This window comes from Boleophthalmus pectinirostris, unplaced genomic scaffold (assembly GCF_026225935.1).
Source record: "Boleophthalmus pectinirostris isolate CB_2022bp ecotype Guang Dong unplaced genomic scaffold, ASM2622593v1 HiC_scaffold_14, whole genome shotgun sequence".
NCBI lineage: Eukaryota > Metazoa > Chordata > Actinopteri > Gobiiformes > Gobiidae > Boleophthalmus > Boleophthalmus pectinirostris.
Genome location: NW_026571047.1, coordinates 8,410,649 through 8,425,198, shown reverse-complemented (window position 1 = coordinate 8,425,198; position 14,550 = coordinate 8,410,649). Strand labels below are relative to the sequence as shown.

Below are 14,550 nucleotides of genomic sequence, written 5' to 3'. Positions count from 1 at the left end.
TGGCTGAAAAAGACATGCATGCTTAAGTTAGAGAACACTGCACAATGTAAAACTGTAATGTAATTTTCTTTAATCAGATCTATTTAAAATCATGTCACAATACACAATATAGCCTATTCACTTGCAAATACATACCATATATGGGTGCTGTTATACCATTTGAATGTATTTTGCATACTATATTACATTATGCAGTTAGAGTCTAAGAAAGATAACAAGAAGGAAGATGATAAAATTCAAATCAAGACCCAACCTCCAGCAGATTCATTATCATTAAAAGGCGTACCACCACCAAGAAGTGAATTATGCAAAGTTCTTTAAAACATGAAATATTAGCAAATTAGGACGAGGTAATGTTCCATACTTACACAAGACCACGCTACTATAAATGAGGTAAAATAGCCATTGGGAGGGACAAAGATTCAAAGTGTCTTGTCTTGTCATGGTTAATATACTAGTTGAAGTGTTGTTCTGTGATGTGTGTCTGTGTCTGTATTGTTTTGTTGTTATGTGAATTGTATGCTGAATTGTACATGAAGGTCTGATATAAATAACTAACTAAGTAGCTAAGAGTCAGTTTTGAGTAATATTGAACCTTTAATAAACGTTCTCTGTTCTTATCACTAAAAATCTGTTACCACACAATCCAAAAACAGCATGTATAACACAAAACGGGTACATATTGGGTACATATGGGAGCTTGAATCAGAATGCAATGACAGTTTGGGCCGGTGCAGTGCTCATTGGTTCACCTCCCACAGGCCATGTGCTGACATAATAAAGACACATACAGACTCTAGCCTCAATTTGGGCTATATAGCAAAAAACTGAAGTTGTCATGAAGGCAGACAGATAAGTAAATGAAGAAGCTACAAGTTTTCCAGCAAAATATAGCTTGTTTTTCCTTGGTTTAGGAGTGATGAAAAATGATGGGCAGATGGTGATTGCATATATATTGTCAAAATGTGAGCTTTAGGTCATGTTATAATGTTGTTACCTCATCATAAACATACCTAGAGATTTAGTTTCATTCACACATGTATGAGTAATGTTTTATTATTAATTTGTCTACATTTCCAAAGCTCAAAATGCTCAGTTCCACCTTGCGATGTCATGTAGTGTTAGTTTTTATTATGTAGTATAAGTAGAGATTGGCAGTTTGAGAGTTGAAATAGTCCAAATGATTCCAGGGAAGATGTATGGAGTTTAAAAACATGTTGAACACTTTTTGTATTATCACATGACATCACAAGGTGGAACAAAGCCTAAATATTCAGGGTTTGTGTGTTAAACATGTGTGAATGAAACAAAACACAACTCCAAGTAAGTTTGTAATGAAGAAACAACATTATAACATAGATTACAAAATAGTGTAACATGGGCCCTTTAAAAACAACATATTCTCTTATTCTCTGTATTTTATCTGCTCTGTAATTGGAAAATAAAGTTACAGATGTGTATAGATAAAGTCATGCAAAATGTATGTAACCATAGACAATAAAAGCACCATCTGTGAATTATGAGACAGGCGGTTCTAGAGGACGACCACATCCTTTGTAATGGACTTCACAGTATTTAAAACTTTTGTTATGCAAATTGGCAAATCTCATATTATGGTCAGTAAAATCGTTAAAGAGGGAGTATTATGCAAATTGCCCCTTTGGAGCTTTCTACCATGTCATAACGTTGTTCCTTCATCAAAAACATGCTTGAAGAGGTTTAAGACGTCGTCCATGCATGTTTGAGTGATCTAGTGATCTCTCCCAGGTCCTACAAGACAGTTTATCATAATTAAAGCTACACTGTGTAACTTTTCTGGTGGAGGGTCTGCTATCTGCTTGTCTATTTCCTTGAATATGCAACAGTATGGCATCACACAACAAATATATCTTGCATTTATTTAATTGCGGGTGTTTTTATTTCTCGAAACTGATGTGGCCTGCTTGTCTCCATGGTGATAGTTAAATGAAATGCCATAGTGTAGAACATTCAAGAGAAACAAAACAACAACAAAAAGAGTCAAACAGGTGGTAGACCTTCTACCAGAAAAGTTACACAGTGCACCTTTAAATAATAATGTATAAAAGCAAAATACAAAACAATATGCTACAACTTTCCAAACCTGACGTGATTTATTTTATTAGCAGGAGGCACACTGACTGTATTGTGACAGTGCTCTGAAAGGGGCGTGACTTAGCAGCAAGAGCGAAGGAAGCGTGGAGCAGGGTGATGAGATAAGAATGGTTAAACTTTGGAACTTTAAAGGAACTAGGGGTAAGGGGGTGGCTCTATTTGTTCATCACTGATATTATGAGACGGGGCTGACTGGGTGATTTGTCTTTCGGTTTTCTTTACTTTTTCTAGTATTTTTGGGATGTCTGGTCACCTCACATAAATCTGGTCGACAAAACCAGTCTTAATTCTTGATCATTTGTCATTTTCTGGGCTAACACTAGCGGTTATAAAGAAAAATACAAGGGACTGAATTCCAAAATGTTCCCAAACTAGCCTGAGGGGCAAGTGTCCATTAGTTTTTGCATTGGCATTGAATGTTGAATGTCTATGCCACAGTGTGCAACTTTTATGTGTAAAAAGAATACTAAAATGTTTATTTGTTTTGTTTTGGTTTGTTTTGTTTTTTTCATTTTGCTTTTTATTGCACTGAAAAAATGTTATGTTGTCAGTTTGCTCTTTGGTCTGACTCCAGTGCGCACTCGATTTTGTTCTGTTTAGTTTACTTAGTTTCGAAGCCACCTGAGAGGCAACAACTTATTTCCACGACAACAGACTCCAACTTGATAGAATTCCGAGCAGAGCTGGGTATCAGTGAGAAGTTGCCGTAATGACACATACCTCATTGCATAAGTCACAATTTGATAAGTATCTTGTTTCAGTGCACTTTCAATTCCATACAGTACTATATATTTCAAATTGATTGCATTTATCTTCCATTTATTGAAGATGAATTAACATAACAGTGTATTTTGCTCAGTTTTATTGCATCTGACTATAGAAGACTGTACAAGAACACGATAAACTGTTGCATTGGTCATTGATTCACCCGCAGTTTATACGAGCTCAGCATATATTTGTACAAAAGGATAGTTTATCCGCTCTAAAGGCTCACTACAGAACTACTGAATCATGACTGTGATTCAGTAGTAATAAATATCTACTCTCGTTTAAACTACTGTAATGCACTTTTCTCTGGCATTAACCACCACGCACTTTCTTGCTTACAGTTGGTCCAAAATTCCGCTGCGCCTTTTTACTGGAACCAAAAAACGTGAGCACCCATTACCCCAATTTCAGCGTTGTTGCACTGGCTTCCAGATCGTTTTAGAGTTGATTTTAAGATTTTTGTTTTTTAAAGTTTTGAATGGACCAGCCCCAGAGTACATGGTCTCAGACCTCCTTCAAATTAACTCCTTGCTGGCGCTCTGAGGTCCCAGGGCTAACTCCAGCTTGTGGTGCCTAAGACAAGACTTAAAGCCTTCTCTGTGGTCAGCCCTAAGCTGTGGAACACTCTGCCCCCCCACGTCCCAACAGCCCCCACAGTGGAGTTTTTTAAGTCTCGTCGTCAGACCTCAGAGTGCTCACGGGGTGTAAATTTGGAGGAGGTCTGAGACCATGTACTGTGGGGTTAGTCCATTCAAAGCTTTAAAAACAAACAATAAAATCTTAAAATCAACTCTAAAATGATCTGGAAGCCAATGTATCAACGCTGAAATTGGGGTAATGTGCTCACGTTTTTTTGGTTTCAGTTTCTCTGGTTTTTAACACTGCATGAGGTGTGCAGTCCTCTGTGTCTTTTATTTATTTTACTTATTTAATACTATTTTAAGATTTGTATAATTTTGCTTTTATTTGATTTTACTGGTTTTATGGTTTTAAGACTGGTATGACCACATTTTAGCAATTTACCTGTTCATTTTATGATCACTGTGCAGCACTTTGGAAATGGCTCTGTTTGTAAAAAGTGGATTTAGATTTGGAAACTAAAAGTGAATATGAGGCACACCCATTTTAATCATTAAAACCATGAATATGTCAAATGTATGGCATAGAAAGTATAGTTTTCTTTCTCTAAACAAGCAACACAGTTGTAGCAATGTCACAAAATAATTTGGTGAAATATTTTTAAATATTCTTGGCAATATATCGTACAGCAGATCGCAACATTTAAACTGTATCATTACATGGTAAATGCTCACATTTTAATACAGCACTTCTCCACCTTCAAGGCACTCAAAGCACTTTACGACAAGGAACCACTCACCCATTCACTCACCCATTCATACACCAGTGTACACAGATACTGGGGGTGAGGTGGGTTAAGTGTCTTGCCCAAGGACACAACGATAGCATTCATCCGTGGGAGCTCTACCAACTGAGCTACTGCTGTCCTTATTTCAATACTTGGATATTTTTTGCATATTTTTTAGCGTCAACCTAAGTAGTTGCAGTGTGCAAATGATCTTAGATGAGCTTATAAAACTCTAGAAAGTTCAATATTGTACTTTTAAACAGTCTTACTCTGAGGAATAAGATGCTGCAATTGTGATGCTCGTGCACATATAAAATAATAAAACACACTTGCCCGGTCCTTCCTTGAAAACATTAAACATGCGTCACGGTCAAACACGAAGCGCATTTGATGCCGGCAGCACCCAAGGACGTGACGCCAGGTAAATTGTGTAGATTTATGCCTTTTTCTATCCAAGAAACGTTAGCTACCCGCAGGCGAGCTACAGGGACGCTACAAATCTACAAGCGATGCATGGCTACTCATTTTAACTCTCCCACTCTGGCATTTAAAACAGAAAACTTTATAAGGAGCTCAGTACACTTGGGTCCCCAATCTGCACGCTCGACCTTACTCTGATCTCGGAGTGGAAGCGCAGACATGAAAGAGCAGAGATGATTATTAGAATGATTCTGTTCCTCTTGTCATGTGGCCAATTTATTTCAATTTCAGCACATTGTCAAGAGATTTTTGTTTTCTAGTTGGATTTGGACAGAAATAGCAGGGCCGGTCATTCAGAAGGGGTTTCATTTTGCCTGTCGTGAGATGTGAAATTACTGTCATTTTAAAGGAACTGTTTGTACATTTCTGATTTTAAATTTCATAACTTTGATCTAACTGTGTCCCCAGATATGAGCTGGACATGTTGAAATACAATGCTGGTTTATTCTCAGTCACAAAAACATTGGACATGATGGACAAGTTGTTTATGTTATATATTATCCAAGCAGAAAGCAGAATGAGCTTCACATCAGTCTCTCATTTGTGTTGCCAGTTTCAGTGCTGAAATCCAGTTGGTTTAAACCTAAAATGCCTCTCTCTGAGCTGAATGCTCACTCCCTAAACCCCAGCATCTGCAGACAGTCATGAATTCTGAAGGTTCTGAGCTTCCACATGAGGCATGACCTGACCATATATACTGAAAATGAGAAAAAACTATGTCCTCTATTGGCAACCCAGCTGACTGTAATACCTAGTCAAATGAGATTCATCTGGTCTTCTGATAATTTATTTAAATAGATTTTCTCTCTCTCTCTCTCTCTCTCTCTCTCTCTCTCTCTCTCTCTCTCTCTTTTACTCTCCCACTCTCACACATTGATGTCAAACTTATAATGAGATATTACATCACATATATATATATTTTTTTTTTCCTAAATGACAATAAGGTTGCTTATTTTTTCCATTACTCTTTTCTTCAGCATAATATGAGGAGTTTGTCAGACAGGGGCACACAGTGCCTGTCACTGACAACAGAAGCAGCAGTCCCATATTTTAGCTAAAGGGGTGACTCAGTCCACTGTCGATGTATTTTTTTAAATGACTATGACATAACGGTGTTCCCTCATCATTAGCAGTAGTTCAGTTCATTCATGTATGTTTGAGTACTCCTGTATTGTCCTGGATTGTCCTGCATTTGAGGTTTGAGTGCTCAATTTCAGCTAGAACCGCCCACATCAGCGGAATGTAGACACTGGGTCATACATGAGCCCATTTTTTGACAAAATAAATCCTCTACTCTCTTTGGTGAAATATTACTATGAAGAGGAAAGGCCAATCGGTTCATTTTAAACAGGAAGTCAGTGGAGCTGAGCTGCTTCTGTTGTTCTAAGCTGCTCAATTTTAAATTTTACAATCAGCCAAAGTAATGATATAATTAAATAGCAATTTAAAGAAGACCTATCATGCTTGTATTTGCTATAGTTATAATCTATGATACCCATGGATCATTATGGTGAAATTTGCACATTTTAAAGCATTTAAAATTTTATTTAAAGGCACACTGTGTAACTTTTCTGATGGATGGTCTGTCAAATGTTTTTCGCCATGGAGATGTTATTGCTGTGTCTGGAATGTTTCACAGTATAAGATTAAATCTTTCTATCTCCTTTCTATGTCTTAAACTGTATTCTTTAGCAAATGTGTTTTGAAGAATGTTTAATTGAATCTTCAATAAAAGGTTCAACTTCTGTAAGGAATTATCATCATGTTTCATGTTTCTTTTTTTTATCATTCAAATAAAAAGATAACGCATTTTGATGTGAGCCACTTAAGAAGGATCAAGTCTTTAGAAATGGAAATGTGGTTATTGAAGCCAAGATACTGCATAATGATGACAGTTGAATTCTATTACAATCCTCCCCACATGAAAAACATGAATGTGAAAACCAAATGCTAATTAAACCAGCTAATTAACCTGCTCTTCGGGTGTAAAGTAATTTTTTTTTCCCCTCATATTGATCAATCACATTTTTCTTTTCTATTTTACTTTGTTCTGTAAAAAACAAAGGAAAAAAATAGCTATCAGTATTAAAGCAACACTGTAACTTTTCTATTGAAGCAGACAGTTAAAAGCACAGCCAGCTCAGTCCTTGTTATCCTGGCCTACGTCATCAGAGGTATAATACTCCCTACGACAAAAGCCAGACTGGACTGCACTAGACTGGACAAACTACCACAAAATCTTGAAGGTGTTTTGAGTCCTGGTGTTTTTTCAAAGTTTTTTCAGTGCAATAAGAATATGATCTACTTTTTGATTAAAAAGTTACACAGTGGGGCTTTAACAACAACGTCTTTAAATCATTAAAAAAAGTCTTCCATCTGCTCCAAACTACCTGCTTTTACTGACAGAGAACTGGCTGTAGACATGGCCAATAGGGTTGTCAAAAGTATCAAAAAAATCAGATACTAATAGATACTAAAACTAGAATTACAACTAGAGACTCATTTGAACAGGTATGAAAATTGCATTCTCTTGTCTAAATAAAGTGTTTTTTTGCTTTTGTTTTGTTTTGTTTTATTTAGTTTTTTTAATCATCATCATGTGTACAGTCCTAGTTTACTTTTTTTGTGTATGTTTGGCCTATGTTTGACAAAGTGGTCCTCCAAAAAGCACAGCTAGGCCAACTTCCAATAACCACTTTTTCAACCAGTGGTGGAAGAATTTTGTTACTTGAGTAAAAGTACAAATATCGGGGCAAAAAATATTCAAATAAAAGTAAAAGTATCACATAAAAAATCTACTTAAATAAATGTATTAAAGGACTTGTTTAAAAATGTACTTGAGTAAAAAGTAAGTATTTCATGCAAATTTTGAGGTTTTCAAAATCTTGAAATGTAGTGGTTTTGATATTGATTTGTTTTGATCAACAGAAACAATTGAATCAGTTGTTGTAGTTGTTGTTTTCCTAGTTGTTACAAATGTGTTAAAAATAAACTCTCAGCCTTCTGCAGATCACACTTAAACTTTTCCGTCCTGTTCAAAAACTAGTAGAGTAGAAAGTACTGATACTTGCTATCAAAAGTAAAAAGTGTCCATTTAAAACATACTCAAGTACACTGTTGGCCAAGCTACTTTAAAACTGTAATGTGTTATTTATGACTTGTTACTGCAATTTCAAATTAATTTGTTACATTACAATATTACTGCATTTAAAGATAAACCAGGACTAAACCAGAACTGAACCAGGACTACACCAGAACTGAATCAGGACTAAACCAGGTCTAAACCAGAACTGAACTGAGGACTAAACCGAGGACTAAACCAGGACTAAACCAGAACTGACCCAGGTCTAAACCAGGTCTAAACAAGGACTAAACCAGGACTAATCTTGGACTAGAACTTGGAATCTAGGACCGCCCATGAGAGAACCCTGAGCCCATGGAACAGGGTGTCTGCATGGCGCGATCGGCCGTCAGCTGCAGTTAGCCCCATGGAGTGCGGAGTTCTGCGCCGGTTGTTTCGCTCGTGGTCACCTGACAGTCTAGGCGGGCGCATCTCCGGTGTTTCACCGCTGCTGATATTGCGGTGATTTTAGCAAATTTGTATGAAGAAAAACCAACCACTTCAATCCAGGTTAGAAAAACATTGTAATGCGCGTTACTGACATTTGCAATGCATTACAGTAATTTATTACTTTTATAACGCGCTACTCCCAACACTGCTCAAGTAAAGTACAAATACATAAAATGTATAATTAAATACAGAACTTTACTGCTTTTATTTCGTTACCTTCCACCACTGCTATCAATATATATATATATATATATATATATATATATATATATATATATATATATATATATATATATATATATATATATATATATATATATATATATATATATATATATATATATATATACACGGTATGTATATACAGTATTTACAAGTGAGCGAAACAATGTCAAAGGGTTAAAGATGACAAAAGACATAAAACACGAGAAAAGACGAGATAATTCAACATTATTGATTCTGCGCCTTATAGTCCGAAAAATATGGTACATCCCACATCAAATGACAAGAAAAAGAATAAGTTCAGCTCTAGCCTAATGAAGCTCGTCGTGGCTAGCAGTCATATGGGCAAATCTGGAGCGAGTATCATAGTAACCAAAGATCCAATCAGGAGTGACGCTGTTGAAGGTAACACCTCTTCTTAGCAAGCCTGTCAATCAAACCCATTCATAAGGTTGGCAGGTGCAACCTCGGGTGCTTGATTTGTCGAGTCGATGGAGCTGGAAGCGCGCCCATGCTCACTTCCTATTTGAAACGCGGCAGGTAGCAGTTTAATTTGTGATTTTTGAATGCGAACAGTTATAGGAAAAAAATACCGGGGACTGGCTATGAAGTTCTGAAATTTTCCTGGACTAACTGAGTTGTTAAGTAGTTGAGCATCAAAACACTGCATCAACTAATTTCATGAGTATCAGTTGATGCCTGCTTGTCTCCATGATTACTGCCTGGAATGTTTCACAGTATGGAATTAAACTTAAGATACATTTATCCATGGTGACACCAACAGGACAAGTTATTCATGGGTTTCAACTTCTGTTATATGATTTTTTTTTTTTTTTTTTCTATTCGAAAGATAGAATATTTTTTGTTTTAAATTGTTAATGACTATGGCAACGTTACTAATTTTTCATCAAAAAACGTACGGATAGGTCAGATCAGTGGAGAGATTTGAAAATTGGATAAATAAAACTATTTTTTTTAAAAAAGACATTCCAGGCATCATCTCTATAGAGACAAGCGTTGGAGCAAGCGGCAAACCAACACCAGAAAAGTTACAAAGTTTGTTTTTGTGTATTTTTACTTTTTTGTTTTTGTACTTTTCTTTGATTAACTTTTCTTATTGTACACCAAGAACAACCCAGTGATTACAAAACTCCAAAAATTATCAACATGCAAACTTAAAATGTTGCTGATTCCTGAAAGCGCCCCCAGAGAAAAGATTGATTTTGAAGAACTGAAGTTTGATAAAAAAAAAAGAAGAAGATAAAAAAAGAAGAAAACAGATTGCCATCGTAGAAACCTTTTGGGGGTTGCCGGTAATGGGTGTAATAATGGATGGTAGTTGTGGTATATGAAGGGAGGCTTGCCTGGGTGAGGTCCAGTTCTACCTATCCGGATGCTCATCTCCAGCTGATGTTCACTTTCTTTCTGGAGCTTGAAGTCGGGAGGGAGGGCCAAGGCGGTGTGGGGGTCCGATCCAACTCCCTGAAATGCACATAAGAAAGAAAGACCAATTAAAGTGTTATTCGCAATCTCAACTTTTGTGTGTGATTAGTTTTGTATGACTATTACCAACAAGTTTGAACAAAAGTATTGATAAGAAATAAAACTAAGAAGGAAAAAAAAAGACATGAGGAGAGAGCAAGCCATAAAATGTCAAACAAAAATGTCAAGTTCAAATTCTAGGTTATGTGTGTGTACCAGCTACTTCAAGTGGAACAGAACATTTTCAGTTGTGGAGATGTAGACAGGCTAATAATAAAGGATTACTCAAACATGTCTGAATGACTTTTCTGGCAGATGGTCTGTCAAATGCTTTTCTGCATCGAGATGTTATTGCTTTGTCTGGAATGTTTCACAGAACGGCATTAAACCTTTCTATCTTCATGGAGACCAAATCGGACTAAGTTACAGACCAGATCTGTGGAGAGGCGACCCCATTCACAATCAGAATGTCTATTTTTTTTTTGGGTATTTTTGAGCTATAAAACTACTTGTAACTGAGTAAATGTAAGGCAAAGATACAGTGGAACATTCCAGGCAGAGCAATGACATATTCATAGAAACAAGCAGGTGATAGACCCCCAAATGAAAAGTTACACAGTGCACCTTTAACCTAGGGTTGTCAAAATTATTGCAAATCAGAATCTGATCAGTACTAAAACTAGTATCGAAACGAGTTCTCAGTTAAGTGGGTATTGATCCTGAAGAAAAAAGTAGACCACATGATGTAATAAACAAATATTATTTTGGGTTGAAAATTGCCTAAAAATTGTCTAAAAGACAGCTTTTAAAATGATAATTTTCTGTATCAAATCTATTCTTTATTGAGTCATAAAATTTGAGTAACGAGAGTTTGAGTAACATGACAACACTACTTTGTTATAATGACACAATGCAATAAAGTGAACTCGTATTGTATCATGGTCACGAAACCATGATGTTAGCACAGACAGCCACAGCTTCTCAGCACTAAAAGAAAGAGACACCAACTCAACCAAGGGTGCACTGCAAGGACAAATATTGACCATGTATTGACACAATGTGCAGGCGGAAACAATGCCAGGTTTACACAAGGATAACATCTTTTCATGAAGTATGTCCATGGTGACAGAAAAATAATATCTATATATGTGGCTAATAGCACCAAGGTTGACCAATCAATGTTAGTTTTTAAAGAAGTTCTTTTGTCTGCTATACATTTACATCTAAACAATCTATGGCACTTGTGGATCATTATGTCAGAACTTGGATATGTTAAATCATAATATTCATTTAAAACGACTCAAAGAAGTCAGCTGATTTATGGGTTGGAAAAGTGCACAGTCCAATTGAGATATTTAGAGCCAAATGGATAGCTGCAGATCACGCTAACCAACAAAAGATTTTTATGTTTTTTATTTATTTATTTTGTTATTATTATAATTATTATTATTTTTTTTTATATATACTAAAATGACTACGCAACACTGCCAAATACTACATGTTTCACCAATAAGAAAATGAAACTGAAGTAAGTACAGAGCCAAAAGGTGTATCCTATGCATGAATGAGTCTAAAGGCAACTCTGAGGGGGTCTCTTTAAAGGCATTTCTCCACCATTCAAATATTGATTTACACATATTATACATGCTTTTGGGCACCTTGAGAAAAGTAGTTCAGTAGGTTGAGTCTTGTGATGGTTTTGGATTGTTTACAGCAGGGGTCACCGAACTATTTTCTATGGCGGCCACATTATTGCTCTTGACTGTGAAGGGGGCCGGAGTCGTGTCGGCCATATAACACAATTGTTTGACCCTGATGAAGCAGATTATATTCTTTGAAAACCGCCAGACTTTCTTCACATATCAGGCAAACTGCATGGTCCTTACACTGAACAAAAAAAATAATCGGTCATCCACTGTTCGTTCTGTCAAGTTTTCGTACTTTAACAAGAGCTATTTTGCTGTCCTTAACTGCACTACAGAACCCTGCACGTGAGTTGACTGTCACTTTTTCATCTCGAGATTGTCAGGTGATTAAAATTTGGTGGCAAATGTAAATAAATCATATAATTGTTTAAATATAAATATAAATACTTCATATAAATATCATATAAATATAAATAAATAAATAAATAAATAAATAAATATAATATATATATATATATATATATAATATATATATATATATATATGTGTGTGTGTGTGTGTGTGTGTATATTATATATATATATATTATATATATATATATATCTTTTTTTTTTTTTTTTTTTTTTTTATTGGAAAAAAATAAAAAAATTAAAAAAAAGATGCAGACAATGCAGAAAGACATTTGGATTAATATATTCAAGAAACACGTGTGACTGAAACAAAATACAAGTCCAGGGATGTTTTGATGAGGGGACAACAGTATAATTCCTCTATTACCACATGACATCACAAGGTGGAACAGAGTGTTTTCTGTTGGAGAGAAGAACTGAGCCTAAATATGCAGGGTTTGTGAGTTAAACGTGTATGAATGAAACAAAACACGACTCCAGGTCTGTTTGTGACGAGGAAACATTATAACAGAAGAGAAAATAGTGTAACATTCCTTGAAAAAACTAGTATTGAAATGTAGTCCTAGTTCAGACCTGGTTTAGTCACAGTTTAGCCCTGGTTTAGTTTTGGTGGTACTCGGAAGGCCAAATATTGCCTCAGGTGGAACGTAGTGTGAAAACTTTGAGAACCACGGGGAATTACCGACTTACCAAACTGTTATTTTTGAAATGTTTACTGCCAGATGTACGAGTGAAGGTCCAAAAGGGGACAGACAGACACTGCACATCCACCAGTGTGTTTCCTGTTTTTCTTAATATAAAAGGCAGAGTGCAGCCTGCTCCAAAACCCTCTAAAATCATCTGAGAACCAAGTGAAATACAAAATACAAAGCAAAAAGAAATGGCGTGACGCAGTAGGAGCCAATGTAATAAACAAGTTGAAACAAATAGCTGTTATGATGGTGCTGGCATACATCTGTGCCTGTTAGACTGTCCCACTATTTTATTCCAACTCTATGCTCGCTTGGGGGAATTGCAAACAAAAAAAATATCAACAAATGAATTGAAATGGCTGTACCTGTTTTTTTTTTTGTGTTTTTTTTGGAGCGAAATGTGTTTTACCTCAGTACCTATGGTGGGATAACAAAGTAAAAGTAAAGTACTCAAGTCTGTATTTTACTTCGGTACAGTTTAAAGAGGACACTTCACTACTACTATTTTCTGTTTCACTACATTTTTTAACTGGACTGAAAAGTAAAAGTATATTTTTTTATTGTTTTCAGAGCTGCTAGAAAGGCTGAGGTTGTTTATTTTGAAGACATTTTTAGTTTGAGTAAACAGTTATATGCAAATAAAAACAGCGAGGGAAAGAATTATCAACTCAATTGTTTCTGTTGATCAAAATTCAGCGTAAATATGTATCAAAATCAGTACATTTGAGGCCTTTCAAGACCTCAAAATATGAAAAATCCTTTGACTTTTTACTCTTTAAGTACATTTTTAAATGGGTACTTAAACAGAATTTTGATGTGGTACTTTTTACTTTTATTGTAATATATTTTGTTACGGTATCTGCCCTTTTACTTTCAGAACTTGAATAATTCATCCACCACTGTCCAGTACATATATTGTTTAAGCAGCTCTTGAGATAAAAATGAGGCTACTGTTTCAAGAATCAGGAAGTTTGCTATTAGCATGCTAGTTGTCGTTAACATTGCTGTATTTGCAAAACTGCGCTCCGGCCTTTTAGGGTTGCGAAATGTGCTTATGAACTCATCTTGGCGAATAATGATGCATCTAATTATAAACTGTTTCATGTTCGGAGAATCAGAAAGTGCGCTGTTAGCATGCTAGCTGTTATGAGCAATTTACCGAGAGGGCAAAACACCTATGGCCTTTGACAATTTTTGTAATGAGATCATAAATTCTTCGCCGTGATGAGTAGTTAGGCTGCATCTAATTATGAAGCCTTTGATGTTCAGAGAATCAGGAAGTGTGCTGTTACCATGCTAGTTGTTATTGACATTTACTGTGAGGTCAAAACTGCACTCTGGTCTCTGAAAGTTGTGAAATGCGCTCATATACTCATCGTCATAAATAATTAGGATCCATCTAATTATGAAGCTTTTCATTTGTGCAGAGAATCAGGAAGTGTGCTGTTAGTATGCTAGTTGTTATTAGCAATTTACCATGAGGGCAAAACTGCTCTGGTCTCTGAAAATAGTATAATGCACTCATATACTCATCGCTGTGAATAATTAGGACGCATCTAATTATGAAGCGTTTCATGTTCTGAGAATCAGGAAGTGCACGGTTAGCATGCTAGTTGTTATTAACAATTTACTGTGAGGGCAAAACTGTACTATGGCCTCTCAAAGTTGTGAAATGTCCTCATATAATCACTGTGGTGAAAAATTAGGATGCATCTAATTATGAAGCTTTTCATGTGCAGAGAATCAGGAAGTGCACGGTTAGCATGTGAGCTGTTATTCA

General features: G+C 35.9%; 1 protein-coding gene across 1 annotated transcript in view; it reads right to left on the bottom strand.

Annotated features, from left to right (window-relative positions):
• LOC110173678 (zinc transporter ZIP11) overlaps positions 1-14,550 on the bottom strand; it is a 172,168-nt gene that overhangs the window by 54,087 nt on the left and 103,531 nt on the right. Inside the window, exon 5 of the mRNA XM_055150042.1 lies at positions 9,926-10,022. Coding sequence (XP_055006017.1) covers positions 9,926-10,022 — 97 coding nt within the window. The remainder of the gene's footprint in view (positions 1-9,925; positions 10,023-14,550) is intronic.